The sequence below is a fragment of the Chenopodium quinoa genome, unplaced genomic scaffold (genome assembly GCF_001683475.1).
Source record: "Chenopodium quinoa cultivar QQ74 unplaced genomic scaffold, ASM168347v1, whole genome shotgun sequence".
In the NCBI taxonomy this organism is placed as follows: Eukaryota; Viridiplantae; Streptophyta; class Magnoliopsida; order Caryophyllales; family Amaranthaceae; genus Chenopodium; species Chenopodium quinoa.
In genome coordinates this window covers 13,200,238-13,215,561 of record NW_018742204.1, presented here as the reverse complement: position 1 = coordinate 13,215,561, position 15,324 = coordinate 13,200,238, and the positions used below count along the sequence as shown (strand labels likewise).

General features: G+C 34.3%; 1 protein-coding gene across 1 annotated transcript; it reads right to left on the bottom strand.

Annotated features, from left to right (window-relative positions):
* Positions 1 to 8,577: 8,577 nt before the first annotated feature.
* On the bottom strand, positions 8,578 to 9,075 carry LOC110729440. The gene has a single exon (XM_021909203.1). It carries the CDS (start codon positions 9,073 to 9,075, stop codon positions 8,578 to 8,580), a length of 498 nt encoding a protein of 165 aa, XP_021764895.1.
* Between the last annotated feature and the right edge of the window lie 6,249 nt (positions 9,076 to 15,324).

Genomic DNA, 15,324 nt, shown 5'->3' with positions numbered 1-15,324 from the left:
TATTTAGTATTATATCCTGAATATCAGGAATGAGTCTCAGGATAATGAACATCACTTCGTACATTAGGAACCTTCAAACTACTACATGACAACTTTGAATTAAACTATCTCGAGATCTTCTTTTTTATGAAATAATCATGGCCTCCATCAAGGCCCAAGTGGAGGGTGAAACCCGCTCCATTGCTTTATCGGTTTCTACAATAAGAGTTTATCTCTCTGCCTCCATCTTTTCTAGTTGACGGGCAGGAGGTTTTTTTTTTATGTCTTGTGATTCTTCGCCATTAGCCAATCCTTTGGTTAGAGTATCGGCTAAAGAATTCTTCGATCCCTGAATATGTTCAACAGTAAAAGAGAATTGGTTAAGCCATAATTGCCAACGCAGGAGTCTCCCTTGCGCTTGCATATTAGACAAATTCTTTTTAACAAAACTGAGTATGCCTTTGCAATCTGTTATTATTAAGAACTATTTAGGGGCTAGAAGATTAAGAACTTCTCGATCCCTCTAATAACTGCAAGGATTTCCTTTTATCTGGAAATTTTTCAATCTTTTCTAGCATAAACACATTTATCTTTTCCAAGGATTATACCATGCTCTACACATTTTTGAGTTACTGCTTTAAGATCATTTTTATGTTGCTCTAAATCTTTTGGAAATATTAGAATATCATCTATATAGACCGAACAACAAGGATTAAGTTCTCTAAAATATTATTCATTCTTCTTTGAAATATTTGTGGAGCATATTTTAATCCAAAAGGCATTACTAGCCATTCATAATGCCCTTGAGGGGCACTAAATGCGGTTAATGGAATGCTTTCTTCTTCCATTTTAATTTGTCAGTAGCCACTCTTACAATCTATTTTAGAAAACCAAGTGGCTCCTTGTATTCTATTAAATAACATAGTTTTATTAGGAATGCAATAGCCATCAAAACAGTATTGTCATTTAGCTGTTTATAATTAATGGCCATTCTAGCTTTTCCGCTTTTCTCTTCTGCATGATTTCTTACCATGAATGCTGGACTATTATGAGGACTTTTGCTATTCCTAATAAACTTTTTATTAAGCAATTTTTTTATTTGTTCATCAAACTCCTGAATATCTTGGTAGGTATAGACCATTTGTCTTACTCTTATAATATTATTAGGATATGCTAGAGTTATCTTAGCAAATGTCTTATCCTTTTCCCAATGTTCTAAAGGATTTGTTGAATATAATTTTTCACATAATTTTTCTTGTTACTTATTTATCTAATCTATTAATGATGAATCATACTCAGAAATTCTAAGTGCAACCTCTCGTTATGTAGGAGTAACCCTATCACCAAGCTGGCTGCGCGTAAATTCCATTGTCTAATGAGTATAAGCCTTTGTGATTTTCTGCATAGGAATGGAATGACCATTAATAGTAAAGATTATTTGATCAATAGTTTGAGTGCATGGAGAGTATAATCTTTGAAAATTATTTCCTATTATCATATTATGACTAGGTTGATCAGTTGCCCATAAAATAGGAATAACACATTGAACTCCTCCAATTTCTATTGGTAATTCCTCGATTATCTCCGTATGCATCATGATACTCAGGATTTTAGCCTTTTTTCCACAAGAATTCTGGAAATAATGACCTTTTTCCAAAACATTTAGAACAACCACTATCAATATATGCGCATAATTTATATTTATTATAATCCTTAGCATATATCAATTGGAATATAAATTAAATGCTATTAGGATTAGTACTGGATATTTCATTACAAGCTTCCATTTGCATATTAATTTCATCCTCATATGCTGGTTCACTCACAGTTTTGGTTTTATATCCAATTACCTTCCTTTTATCAATAGGATTATTTGGATCTTCATTTAACTCTAAATTAGAATATGATCCCATATCAATGCTATGCCTTGCCGGTTGCTTTAAGGCTTTTTTACTTTCATATTTTTCATTTAGTTTCAGTAGTAGAACTAATATTTCTTCTTCATCCTCTTCTGGCTTTTCATCACCTTGTTATTTCATTATTATTATTGTTGAATTTTGTCTACTTAGGCTTGGTGTTCTAAGACTCATATTTCTCTGTATTTTAGGTTTTGTAGTCATTCCAATATGAAGTAATCCTGATTCATCAATTAACATCTTACTAGATCTATTACTAACTGCAGGGTTCATAAAGAATTCCTCCCAAATTTTTTCAATTTCAATTTCATTAGGATTTACTTTTATAGGTGTAATTTTCTTCTTAGGACCTCCTCCTTGCTCATATTTCTGAGCATCAACTATTTTTTTCTTAAAAGATGAGTCTATAGTGTTTACTAACTTATAAACCACCTTCCATCTTAATTGTATGGGTCGTGTTCCTTTATGCATATTCACTCCTTCTGTTAATAGCTTGATAGCTAAAAACTTTGACGCAAAGGAATCCTCTAAGCTCACATAATATCTAGGTTCACATATATAGCTTATCATTCCTTGACTTAAGTTACATGTGATTCCACTAATTATTTGATCATAAAATTCTTTATGTCTAATATCACAAATAAAACTCAAGCATTTAACTTCCTTGCCAAAATATTGCATAGGAGTTATGTATACTTGTACTACACCAATACAAATATAGCTATAATTTCCTTTTCCTTAATGTTTTTTAATACTTTTTCAGTTTATGATATTAATTTTGGCTGCTTTTTGTTCACAATCTTCGATAAACTATGCTTCCTTCCATTTCTTCACATGCATATTTAGTTCTAGTTTTAAAGGAAAACATTTATTAATATTTTATCCTTAGTAATCTGGGGGAAATTCCAACTTTCTTTGTTTACTTGATCTAGGTCATTATCTTCAAATGAAAACTCGACTCTTTTTAGTTGACCTATTGTCATTTTACTTTTATCTTCCTCATTGTCATCTGATTCTGAATTTTCTAATTCTTCTCCTTCCATCATATTATTTATTTCTTCATAATTTTCATCTTCAAACTCATCACTAACTTCAGGTTCTTCATTATACTCATTTTCCTCTTCTATGATTTCTACTATTCCTTTGTTATTACTTAAAGACAATTCTAAAGCCTCGTCTTCTGGTATTTCTATGTAATCCCAACTTCCTAAGGCTTCCATTAGTTTATGATTAGCTTTCTTACATTCATTAGCATAATGTCCTAATTCTCCACAAGACCAACACTTACATGTCTTCTTTTTCTCAGGACAATATGTTGCCTTTCTGAAAAACCTACTTGGTTTTCTATATTTATGTTTATAATAATTCTTCCTATATGTTTCTAATCTTGATCGGTCAAATTTATTTTTCTTATAATTTCTTCTCTTATTATAATTTTTTCTTTCACATCCATAGTTATTTGGGAAATCCTAACAAGTAAGAAATTGTCTCTTTATTTGTTGAGTTCCTGCAACCTCTCTACATTTCTTTTCAATCCACTTTATTGGGAAAGCAATTCTGTTTCCCAGGGCATCCCTAGCTAAGAATTTCTCTCTCCATTCTTGATATTTTTCACTAATTTCTTCATTAAGGAGACTGGGTAATTTGTCATAGAACATTACAAGATTTGTTTCATTTTCACCAATTTTATAAAAAATATGTCTCAAATTTCATAATGTAATTATCAACATATTTCATATTACAGATGGACAAATCATTTAACTTTCTTTGATATTCTATTCGATTTTCATTAGGATCAGCTCTAGGACCAATGAATTCTAACTCAATGTATTAACATAACTGCCTGAACATTCTAGTAGGTGATTCACTAGCTCTTAATGTAGTTTTGACTTCTTCATCTATTCCATCATACCAGTCTTCTACACAACCATAGAGACTATCTTCGATATAGTTTAAGAAATTTTCTGAAGTCCATTCAGTATTTAAATTAAGTACACTACTCATACTCTTTTTCCACTGATCTAAAACATTTTGTCTATCCCTTACACCATCTAATTTAAGCTTATAACCAGTTTAACTTATAGGTTCAAGAGTCATTTCTTCTTGTTTAGGTATATGATTAGGCATAACCTTGACACTAAACCGGGTAGTCATCCCTGGTATGTATCTTGGTCGTGTGCAACTTCCTTCTCCTTGGTACCTAGGTCTTTGAATAACATTGTTTTCCTTAATGTTTTCATTAATATTTTCTTCTCCAACATCATTATTATCCATTACTCTTTTACCTAGTCTTTTTTCAATCTTTTACCTAGTCCGTTTTCAATCTTTTGTTCGTTGGACAACTTCTATGGGTAGAAAGTCTAGATCATTCAACTTCATTAATCTCATTTGTTGATATAAATCTTCTTCTAAAGAAATATAATTATTTTCCTCTATTTCATTATCAGAAGCAATCCCTTTTTCAGAAATTAAGTTCATGATTTCGTTAAGCTTATTAGGGTCTTCTTCCGTATCGAATAGGGCTTGTAATTCATTAAGCGTTTTCACCTGAAGATGAGGGCTCATCTTTAGTTTCTTTATTCTTTTCTTGGTTACAAGTAAGTGTTTTAGGGGGTGATACATTAAACTTTTTATTTTTATCTAGATTTTGAAAAGGATATTTATATTTATATTTATTTGGGACAATTTAATTTTCTCTATATTAGGTGATACTTCTTTTCCAAATTGATGCCTAACTTCGTTTGTTAAATCAAGTTGAACTTGTTTAACCTGTTCTTTTAGATCGTTTACTTTTTTTTATTAATATCGGTTGTGGTTATTGATATCTTATTTTCGATATTAATACAACGAGCATGTATGTTATCAACTTCCAATCTTAATTCGCCAATTTGATCTACTATATAGTTAAGTATTGGGCCAAAATTACTAGTATTTTAAGGAATATGATAATAATGCTTAAAATCAGGTTTCTTACACTCTGTAGAAGGCCTAGTATTCTCCAGTTTTACTTAATTATTAATTTAATTAACAACTTAGTTTAACTTTTAACCGTATGGCTCTGATACCAATCGAACGCAGCTAGATACCAATAAAACTCTAGTTAGGATACCAACAATATATAAACGTATACCAACAACAATATTTGTTAAATATGATACCAACCGCAGTACTATGATGATACCAACGTGTTGTATGATGGTATTTCGATACTACTAAGGATGGTATTGGCTATATATCTCGTTGGTACTTACAGATAAGGTATTTTTTTAAAATTACGAAAATGACCTTACTAGAGACCGATCTTGGACTCTACCTATTTGAGGCCAAAATTTTTTGATTTTTTTCCTTTACTTGTTTGTACTTTTAACATTAATTCCCAACGCTTATGTACTTTTAATCATTAGTTTTACAGAATTTACAACTTTGTTAATTCTCGCGCAAAAACCAAAAGAGGTTTTGTATTAAGGAACAAGGGAGTAATGAACATTGAAATTAGTAATTTTTATTTGAGACAAACAGAGCAAATATATTAAGCGGAAGAGTCCAAATCAGCAAGAGTTACAATGGCTTGTGGGAAGTTATCAAGCCTAACATACTCTACACTACCATATGTCTCACCCCTTGCGACAAGGTGAGCAACGGTATTACAATTCCGCTTAGCATGAGAGAACAAACAAGTATTAAATCTAGCTCTGTCTGACCGAATATCATCAAAGACCACATTAATGGGAGAACGACCAGCATTATTCGAGGAAATAGCCTTGATCACATTGATAGCATCCGATTCGACCCAAATGTTGTTGTGACCAAATCGTCGTGCAAGAGAGAGTGCATACCGTACTGCTTGCGCTTCCAGAATTGCAGGGGAGGAGATTTCCACTTTCATTGTCGCTGATAAAATAAGACAACCATTATCATCTCTAAAAACTACTCCAAGTCTAGCAAGTCCCTCATTAGGGACGTAAGCATCAGTGTTGGCCTTGATACACCCAAGTGGTGGACGCATCCAAGCCACACTACTTCCAAGAGTAGGCTGAGCAATGGGAAGAAACACTCTTGTTGCATATTCTTCATAGTCATTCACCAATTTACTATATCCCGCAGCTAGAATAACCACATCAGGCCATTCATTCTCAAAAATTATCAAATTGCGACAACGCCACGATGCCCACATCAGAGTTGCCATTCTTCAAAGCACACCCCTATCAACTTTGCTGTGTAACCACTCCCATCTAACAGCAAAAGACCCGTCTGGTGTATCAAGGAGATTATCAGAAAGGTCACTATGGCTCCGTATTTCGGCAGCAGCTGTGCACTCAAATAAAGTGTGAATAATAGTTTCTTGTTGCGCACCACAAATCTGGCAGGTAGTATCTTCCGTGACATGACGATACCTTAGGCGATCTTTCACGGCTAAGTTACCCTTCACAGCCCCCCATATGAAGTGTTTAAGTTTGGGGGGTCCTGAAAGATCCCACACAGATTTCCATATCTCTTTGGAAATAACATCAGAAGCAATACTATCATTCACATTCCTTGCGAGCCAATAACAAGATTTGACAGTAAAAATACCATTCTTTACATAGCACCAATACAACACCTCCTTACAAGAGTAATTTGATAAGGGAGTAGCCAAGATCATGGCAGCAGTAGCACCATCCACTAACTCCCTTATTTTCACAGCATCCCACGCCACACACCCCTCCACCATAAGTTCCCTAACAGACATATTTTCATCCATGCCAACAGGTTGTGGAATAAAAATACGTTTACCCTCCTTCACCACCCACGCATCTTTCCATACTTTCACATCAAGACCATTCCCAATTCTCCAAGCTAGCCCATCCCGAAGAAGCCCCTTTGCACCCTATATACTCCTCTATGTAAAACACGGATCGTACCCACGCAAAGCCTCCATCACACCAGGATTTTTAAAATATCGGGCTTTGAGGATACTAAAAAGTAGGGTGTTTGGATTAGATTGCAATCGCCACAATTGTTTTGCTAGAAGAGCCTGATTAAAGCATTTGAGGTCACGGAAACCCATACCACCTTTGGCCTTTGGTAGACATAATTTCTCCTAACTTTGCCATGCATTTTTCTCTGATCAACAGATGACCCCCACCAAAACCGGCACAATAAACTGTGAATTTCATCAATAAGGCTTTCCGGAATTTTAAATTACTCATCATATAAATTGGGATTGCTTGTGCTACCGCTTTTATTAAGATATCCTTCCCGGGCTTCGAAAGCAATTTCTCCTTCCACCCATTCAATTTCTTCCAAATTCTCTCCTTAAGGAATGCAAATACGACTTTCTTTGATTTTCCGATGATCGTAGGCAAACCCAAATACTTCTCGTGCTTGTCAACCTCCCTAACACCCAAAGTGTTAATAATTTCTTGTCTCCTTTCCACCGTCACACATTTGCTAAAAGCAACCTCTGTCTTATCTAGATTAACCTTCTGACCAGATGCTCTTTCATACAAACTGATAATTTAAGCTATTTTCGAGCATTCTTGTAGAGTAGCTTTTGCAAATAAAATACTATCATCGGCGAAAAACAAATGAGACACCCTTGGAGCAGACCTGCAAAGTTTTGCTCCACTAAGCTCTTTTTCCCAAGCAGCCTTAACCAACAAGCCAGAAAAAGCATCAGCACAAATGAGGAAAAGATATGGGGAAATAGGACCACCTTGTCGGAGCCCACGAGTTGGAGTGACCGAACCAAAAATCTCATTATTCACCTTAAAGGCGAAAGACACACTAGAAATGCATTCCAACACCCGACGAATCCATCCCTCAGAAAAATCCATTTTACACATTACCATTTTCAGAAAACTCCACTCCACTCTATCATACGCCTTACTCATGTCATGTTTAAGAGCCACCGTCCCATGTCTCCCCTCGCCCCCTCTTTTCATGGAATGAAAGATTTCAAAAGAAATCATGGCATTATCCGTTATCAACCGTCCCAGAACAAAAGCACTTTGGTTTACAGTAATAATATCATTGAGGAATGGCTTAAGTATATTTGCCATCGTCTTTGATATTATTTTATAGATCACATTACAACAGCTAATTGGTCTAAATTCAGTCATATATTTCGGTTCATTGCACTTAGGAATTAGAACTACACAAGTTCTATTAATATCAGAAATATCAACTAAACCCTTCCACCAATTTTTCACCAAAGTAACAATGTCAGAGCCAATAATATGCCAAAATTTTTGAAAGAAAAGAGCATGCATTCCATCAGTACCTGGAGCTTTATTCGGGTGCATCTGAAAAAGTGCATTTTTTATCTCTGCAGAACTCGGCTCCATATCTAAAGCCAGGCTCATTTCCTCCGTAACAAGCTACTGCACACCTTTGAGGGCTCTCTCAAACTCAGTCGGATTACTTGTGGTAAACAAAGAGCTAAAGTAATTTGTCACAATGTTCTTAATTCCCCTCTCATCAATTCGCCACTCCCCACCGAATCAAATAAGCCATCAATTCCGTTCTTCTTCTTACGTTAACTAGCTTTCCTATGAAAGTACGCTGTATTTTTATCCCCATCCCTCATCTCATTTGCCCGGGCTCTCGCGTACCAATAAGATTCTTCCAATCTCCCGAGTTCATTGATTTCCCCAGCTAATTGTTCGCATCTAGCCAACATCGATGCATCAACTTGTGCCCCTTACGCCTCTTGGAGCTCACATTCTTTGTTTCGGATTTTCTTCTTAATCTCACCAAAAGATGTTGCTGCCCACTTGGTTAAATATTCCGCACATAATGCAATTCTTTTATGCGGCTCACTCCCTTCACCATCACACCAGGCCTTCGACACAACCTCAGAGCAATCCTCCTTTGAGAGCCATAAAGCTTCAAACCGAAATATTTTTCCTTTCCTTCCCCTTTCATAATAATTTATCGTGTCAAGAAAGATAGGAGTATGGTCCGAAGTAACTCTAGCAAGATGTTGAACTGAAAAATTAGGAAAAAGGTTGCACCATCCATCATCACCAAGGAACCTATCTAAGCGCTCCCTAACGAAGGTATCCACATGATTTCCTCTCTGCCAAGTAAAAATACAACCTTTATAACCCAAGTCACGTAACTCACATGAATCAATTGCACCTCGAAAAGCATCCATACAACTCTCCCTTCTCACCGCACCCCCATCTTTCTCCGACATACTCACAATTTCATTAAAATCACCAAACATAATACAAGGGACCGGTCAATCATGTTTTAAATTTCTCATCAACTCCCAAGTTTATGTTTGTTCTCTGACTCTGGCCACCCGTAAATTTCCATAGCCCTCCACAACGGTGCACCACTACTATCACAAACATTCGCAGCAAAATGATTTTTTGAGAAAGAGATCAACTGCACATTCAAGTCACGCCACTAAAAACACACACCACCGGATCTCCCATTACTGCTTATACACATACCATTTTCAAAACCATGTCGACGTTTAATTCTTTCCATCACTACATTGTCACATTTGGTCTCCATAAAAAAAACCACATTCGGCCTTTCTCTCCAACATAAATCCCGGAGAGTCCTCTCCGTCCATGGGTTACCAATCCCATAGACGTTCCAGCTCAATATTTTCATTTTTGTTCGAGGGGTTGACTATTACCAACTCCCTCTACTTGGATAAAACTGTCCCCAGAGCTAGAAACATCACCCATTTTCAATTTCTTTACCGACTCCATCCCCTCCCCACTCACACCATCCCCCTCATTAGAAGATAAACCCCCCTTTTTTTTTCTCTCAAACTCTGAAACCCCTTGGATCACCACTCCACCCATTTGATATCCTTCTTCCATTCTTTCAACCCTTTTCCATCCCTTTTTATGATTATTTGCAAGCATACCACTCCCCAAACCCACAATTCCCCCCCTTCTGCATTCCCACTCCCACATTGAACACCCCCATACTCTCCAAACCCCTATCCACCATCACGTCATTCCCCACCCATCCACATTACCAGCAGCCATCACTTCCTCCCTATTTTCAGATTTAACCCCCCTCCCTTACTACATTAGTTCCATCACCCATATTCGACCAAGGCATCATTCCGTCCCCCAACTCATCTAGTACACCCTCCGTTTCCACCTCCTTAGCAACTAAGCTTTTAGGACGTAAGACATGCTTCTTTGATTTCTCATCAAACACCAAAGCTGAAGTAGCTTCTCTCGCCTTCGGATTTGAGGTCCCACTAGGCGAAGATGGAGACGAGAAGAGCAACTTCCTGGCAGCACTAACAGGACCTAATTTCACCACCTCCGAGTCATTGTAAGAGAGTGAGAGACCCCCTCTCGAAGAGCTTAATTTCGACAACAATTTCTTCTCCTTTTCCCGAGCTCCTAACACAGCTTGAGAGACTTTTAGGGGTGAGGCTCTAAACCATGGACCATATTGATAAATAATTTCAGAGCATTTTTCATCATCCTCCTCTTTCTTGGCACACATTCTATCCGTATGGTCAAGGCAGCCACAGTAGAAGCAAAAATCATCGAGGCGTTCGTACTTGATATCAATTCATTTCGGGTTCGATTTACTCATCGCCATGAACAAACCTCGCCGTAGAGGTTTTTTTAGCATCCACCAGAACCTTAATCCTTACAAATTCGCCCCAACCTAAAGGGTCCGACTCATCAATCTCCAAGAAACCCCCCAGAACATCACCAACATCATGCATCACAGCAGGAGTTCGCTTATTGAAAGGTATGTCCATTAACCTTACCCACATTGGAGTACGGCTAATATCAACTTCCGATGGTTGTTCATCCCCTTTTATCTCCCCGAGTAGCATAAGTTTCCCATCAAAGAACCATGGCATACCATCGACAACCCTTTTCTTATTTTCCATGTTCAGAAATTGAAAAATAAAGAGATTTGTATCCACCATCCTAATCACAATGTTATCATTCACCTTCCATACGTTCGTCAGGGTTTTCTTCAAAGCCTCAGCGTTAAAGGGTTTCACAGTGCATAATTTTCAACTAAAGCTAGTTGAATTTGTTTCTTCTTCGCAACATCCTCATCATCAATCAACTCACCCACCACAGTACTCTCCTCCTCCGTCAAAGACAATTTTTCCCACTCTTTAATTATATCGTCCGCCATAATTAAACAATTGCAGCAAATGAATCAAGGGAAGGAAACTTACGAAAACAATCTCAGTAGAAGAAAAGAGAAGTCTTAAGAAAATTGGAATAAAAAATCGATCAAGAATCACACGACAATACCCAACCTTAGGCAAGGACCACGAACCCTAGACCAGGGACTTCATATTATGTAACATTGAAATTAGTACTCATACAATATAAAATTGGAAAAGATATACTATCACATGCAAAATTGAGGGCAATATGAAATAATTAAAAAAAATAATAATAAAGCAGGGTAATGTAGTTCAAATTTTATGTCTTAAAATAGAAAAATCCTAAATGTAAAGAATAAATAGGAACACTCAAAATGTATCGATTTAGACTCGTCATTTCGTTGAGGTTGTGTATCGAAGTGGTACTAATGTTGTGGAAAAAAAAAATCAAAAATCATTACTTTGAAAGTTGTTACTCGTACCTAATTAGTACATGGATGATAATTGGCATATTAAATATTTATTCACAATCTAAATTCATTCGAATTTTGAACATAAGACTAATTGAATTTGCTGTCAAATGCAGTAGAAATATTGTAAGACAATTTTTTTTCCCTACCTTTATATTTTCTTCATTTTTTTTAGTTGATACGTTTCTTTAGTCATGTTTGTCAATGCATAACTTCAATCATTCATATCTTTAATTACTGATAAGCAAAAAGTATGAAATATTGATATTTTGAAAATATATATTGTGGCGACTCTAATAAGATCTCACATGACTATATTTTTCATTACGTATAAACACAAAATACGGTCAAAGGAGAGTATATAAATAGTGTTAAAATCAAAACATGTCAATTAAAAAAATGGAGGTAAAAAAAATATATACGAGTTTTTCTAAGCTGAATTTATCTCTACTTTATGGCTCTAAGCCTCTCATTACAATGATAGTATCTTCTTTCCAAGACCATTTAGGTTCCAAAATGTGTAGTCCTTGGATAAATAATTAAATTTCATTCCACTGTTAAAAAAAATTTGCTTAGTTCGATTTAAGGGTTTTTTTTTTTTTTTTTTTTTTTTTTTTTTTTTTTTTTGAAAACAGGTCCATAATTTTGAATCTAACAAAGCTATCAAGAACTAAAACATAAATACAATACGGTATGGTGTAGAAGAAAAATGGGAATAACAAAAAATTCTGTCTAATGAACAAAATATCAAGCAACTTTTGAGAATGAGGTTGTTTGGCAATAAGCGGTTGACTTTTGGTTGTTGGCTGGTTTGCTTAGCTTGTTTGATCAACTGGAAGTGTTAGGTGTATGGATTGACTTTTTAACTTAGGGTCTGTTCTCATTGACTGAACTCAGCTGAACTGAACTGAACTTAACTTAACTAAACTGAATATTTTATAAGAGAAGGAAATTAGGATCTAAACTGAACTGAATTGAACTGAAAATAAACGTATGGGAATAGACCCTTAATTGTTTAAACAACTATTTACAAAAGTGTTTCACTAGTAGAAAAAAATGCTATCTGTAACGCCCTATTAGTAACTGAAGTATGTTAGGCTAGTTACAAAAGCATCAATAGTAACCAACTAAGATAATGCCAGTTACAAATTTTATTATTTAGTAACAGACGTTAGTAAATGTCAGTTATTAATATGTGTTTTATCATTGTTTGAAATTTTAATGTAACTGACTAAATAAATGTCAGTTACAAATATTAAGTCAAAGGAACTTTGACTAAAAAGTTTGTAACTAGCGTACAAACGCCAGTTACAAATATTAAGTCAAAGAAACTTTGACCAAAGCGTTTGTAACTAGCTTACAAACGTCAGTTACAAATATTAAGTCAAAGAAACTTTGACTAAAAAAACTTATAACTATCTTACAAACGGCAGTTACAAATATTAAGTTACTACTTCCTATAAATTTTCATTTAATATTTATTGAAGTTAAAGGAAACAATTTCTGGCTGAACACAAACAAAAGATTTAAACTTTTTATTTGTTCCACTCACTAGTAGAAAAAATGCTATTTGTAACGCCCTATTAGTAACTGGCGTATATTATACTAGTTACAGATCATCAATAGTAACCGACTAAGATAACGTCAGTTACAAATTCCATGACATTAGTAACCAACGTACTAAATGTCAGTTACTAATATGTGGTTTATCATTATTTGAAGTTTTATTAGTAATTGACTAAATAAATGTCAATTGCAAATGTTCAGTCAAAAAAACTTTGACTAAAAATCTTGTAACTAGCTTACAAACGCCAGTTATAAATACTTAGTCAAAGAAAATTTGACCAAAGCGTTTGTAACTAGCTTATAAACGCCAGTTACAAATATTAAGTCAAAAAAGGTTGACCAAAACATTTGTAACTAGCTTACAAACGCCAGTTACAAATAATAAGTCAAAGAAAAGTTGACCAAAACATTTGTAACTAGCTTACAAACGCCAGTTACAAATATTAAGTCAAAGTAAATTGACCAAAAATTTTGTAACTATCTTACAAACGCTGGTTATAAATAATAAGTTTAACAATATTTTTTGTTTTTTTTAAAAGCGACAAATATTAAGTTTCTAGTTTTCTACTTTCTATTAATTTTATTTAATTTTAATTATATTTTTTTTTTGGAAAAGTAAATTTCATTTAAATTTTGATTAAAGGTTAAAAAAAAAATAAAAAAAAATTAAGGTAGCTAGTATTATGCATATAAATTGGCAGAAATAAAAAAAACCATTAACACTTTCGCTCCAATACAAACTGCTCCTCCTTCACGCCTTCACTGCTCCTCCTTCTCCTTTACCGCTCTTCCTTCTCTTTCGCTGCATCTCACTCCATTAATTGCTGTTTTGGTTTGTTCGAATTTGGGATCAGCTTTAGGGGATTTTTATCAAGGTTTTGAGGTATGTATTCCTTTTGAATTAGGGTTCTTGTACTTTCGAATTAGTGGTTTTACATGAAAATTCGAATTGATTGTTGTTGTTTTCAATTACTTGATTTATTTTCTATGAAATTAGATTATTAAAAACTAAGAAAAATCGGTTTTAATAAATAATTTCAAACAAAAGAAATTAAGAAACGATTATTGTTTGTGTTACTACTTTGTGTTTGTGTGTGTGTGAGACTGTGTGTGTGTAAATCTTGTATTGAATCAATCACTTTGATCTATTAATACATCTATCTCTTTGTCTAAACTGCTAATTAGAATTTTGGTGGTGAAATAGTATGTGACTATATGGATTTGTTGATGGGATGGTATAGCTCTGCCAGACATTCCAGACCAACAACATACTTTGGTATATTAATACTCTGATTAATTAATGTAATTATAATATAAGTTTCTTGATCAAATCTGAAAGCCACATAATTGGCGACAGAATTAAAATATATGGAGATTAAAGCATTGAAATGGAATAAACTAATTAAGCTTAATAAATAATAACGCCTTATTTTAAGGAAGGTACGAATCAAATGATTAACCAAAGTACCAAACCACCCAAAATAATTGCAAAATTCAAGCGCATATATAGTTTTAATGTCGCTTTTGTCCTGATTTATTGGATGTTTTTTTTTTGTTTTTTTTTTTCTTTTCATCCTATCTATTGTATGTAGCAGAAGTATTTGTTTGTTTACTTGTGTACTTACTTGCTCCATTTTAGCAATTATCTAACGTTTTGTTTGTTTGTTTGTGTGCTTATTAGCTCCAAATTAACAATCATCCAAAACTCGATTTTTTAATGTAGACACATGATAAGAAAAAATTCAGAGCTTATTTTTATGTGCGATGTTGAACTTATTTTTGTGCGATCTTGAACTTATTTTTGTTGATAATTCATATAATGTTAAAAAAAACTTTTCTTTTGTTCTGAGATTATTGATCTTGTTATTTCTAGTTTTATTGGTTTAAAAAGTGTGATTATTTTTGTTCTCATTGTTTAATAATATGCACCCAGGCAATTATGTTATTCTTTTGTTAGCATCGTGGTGCTTCACCGTTATGTCATGTTGAGCAGGTCATTGTTGTTTTCATCATTGTTGGAATGATAGGAAATAGATGTATTTTTGCTTTGCGTGTCAGACTCTGAGTAATTAAAGAAATTAAAACTCTATAATTATTGTTATCGGTTTGTGTGTTGTCATTGTTCTTAGTCTTGAATTGTGATTACTAATGTTTGAGATGATAGCTATTCTTTCCTTTTGAAGATGTGTTCCTATATGCAATTATGCATTGACATTCTCTTTCATGATGCGTCTATCTTGTAGAATCTGATGATCTTGTTGTCAGGTTAAATCTTTTTAGATTGTTTTAA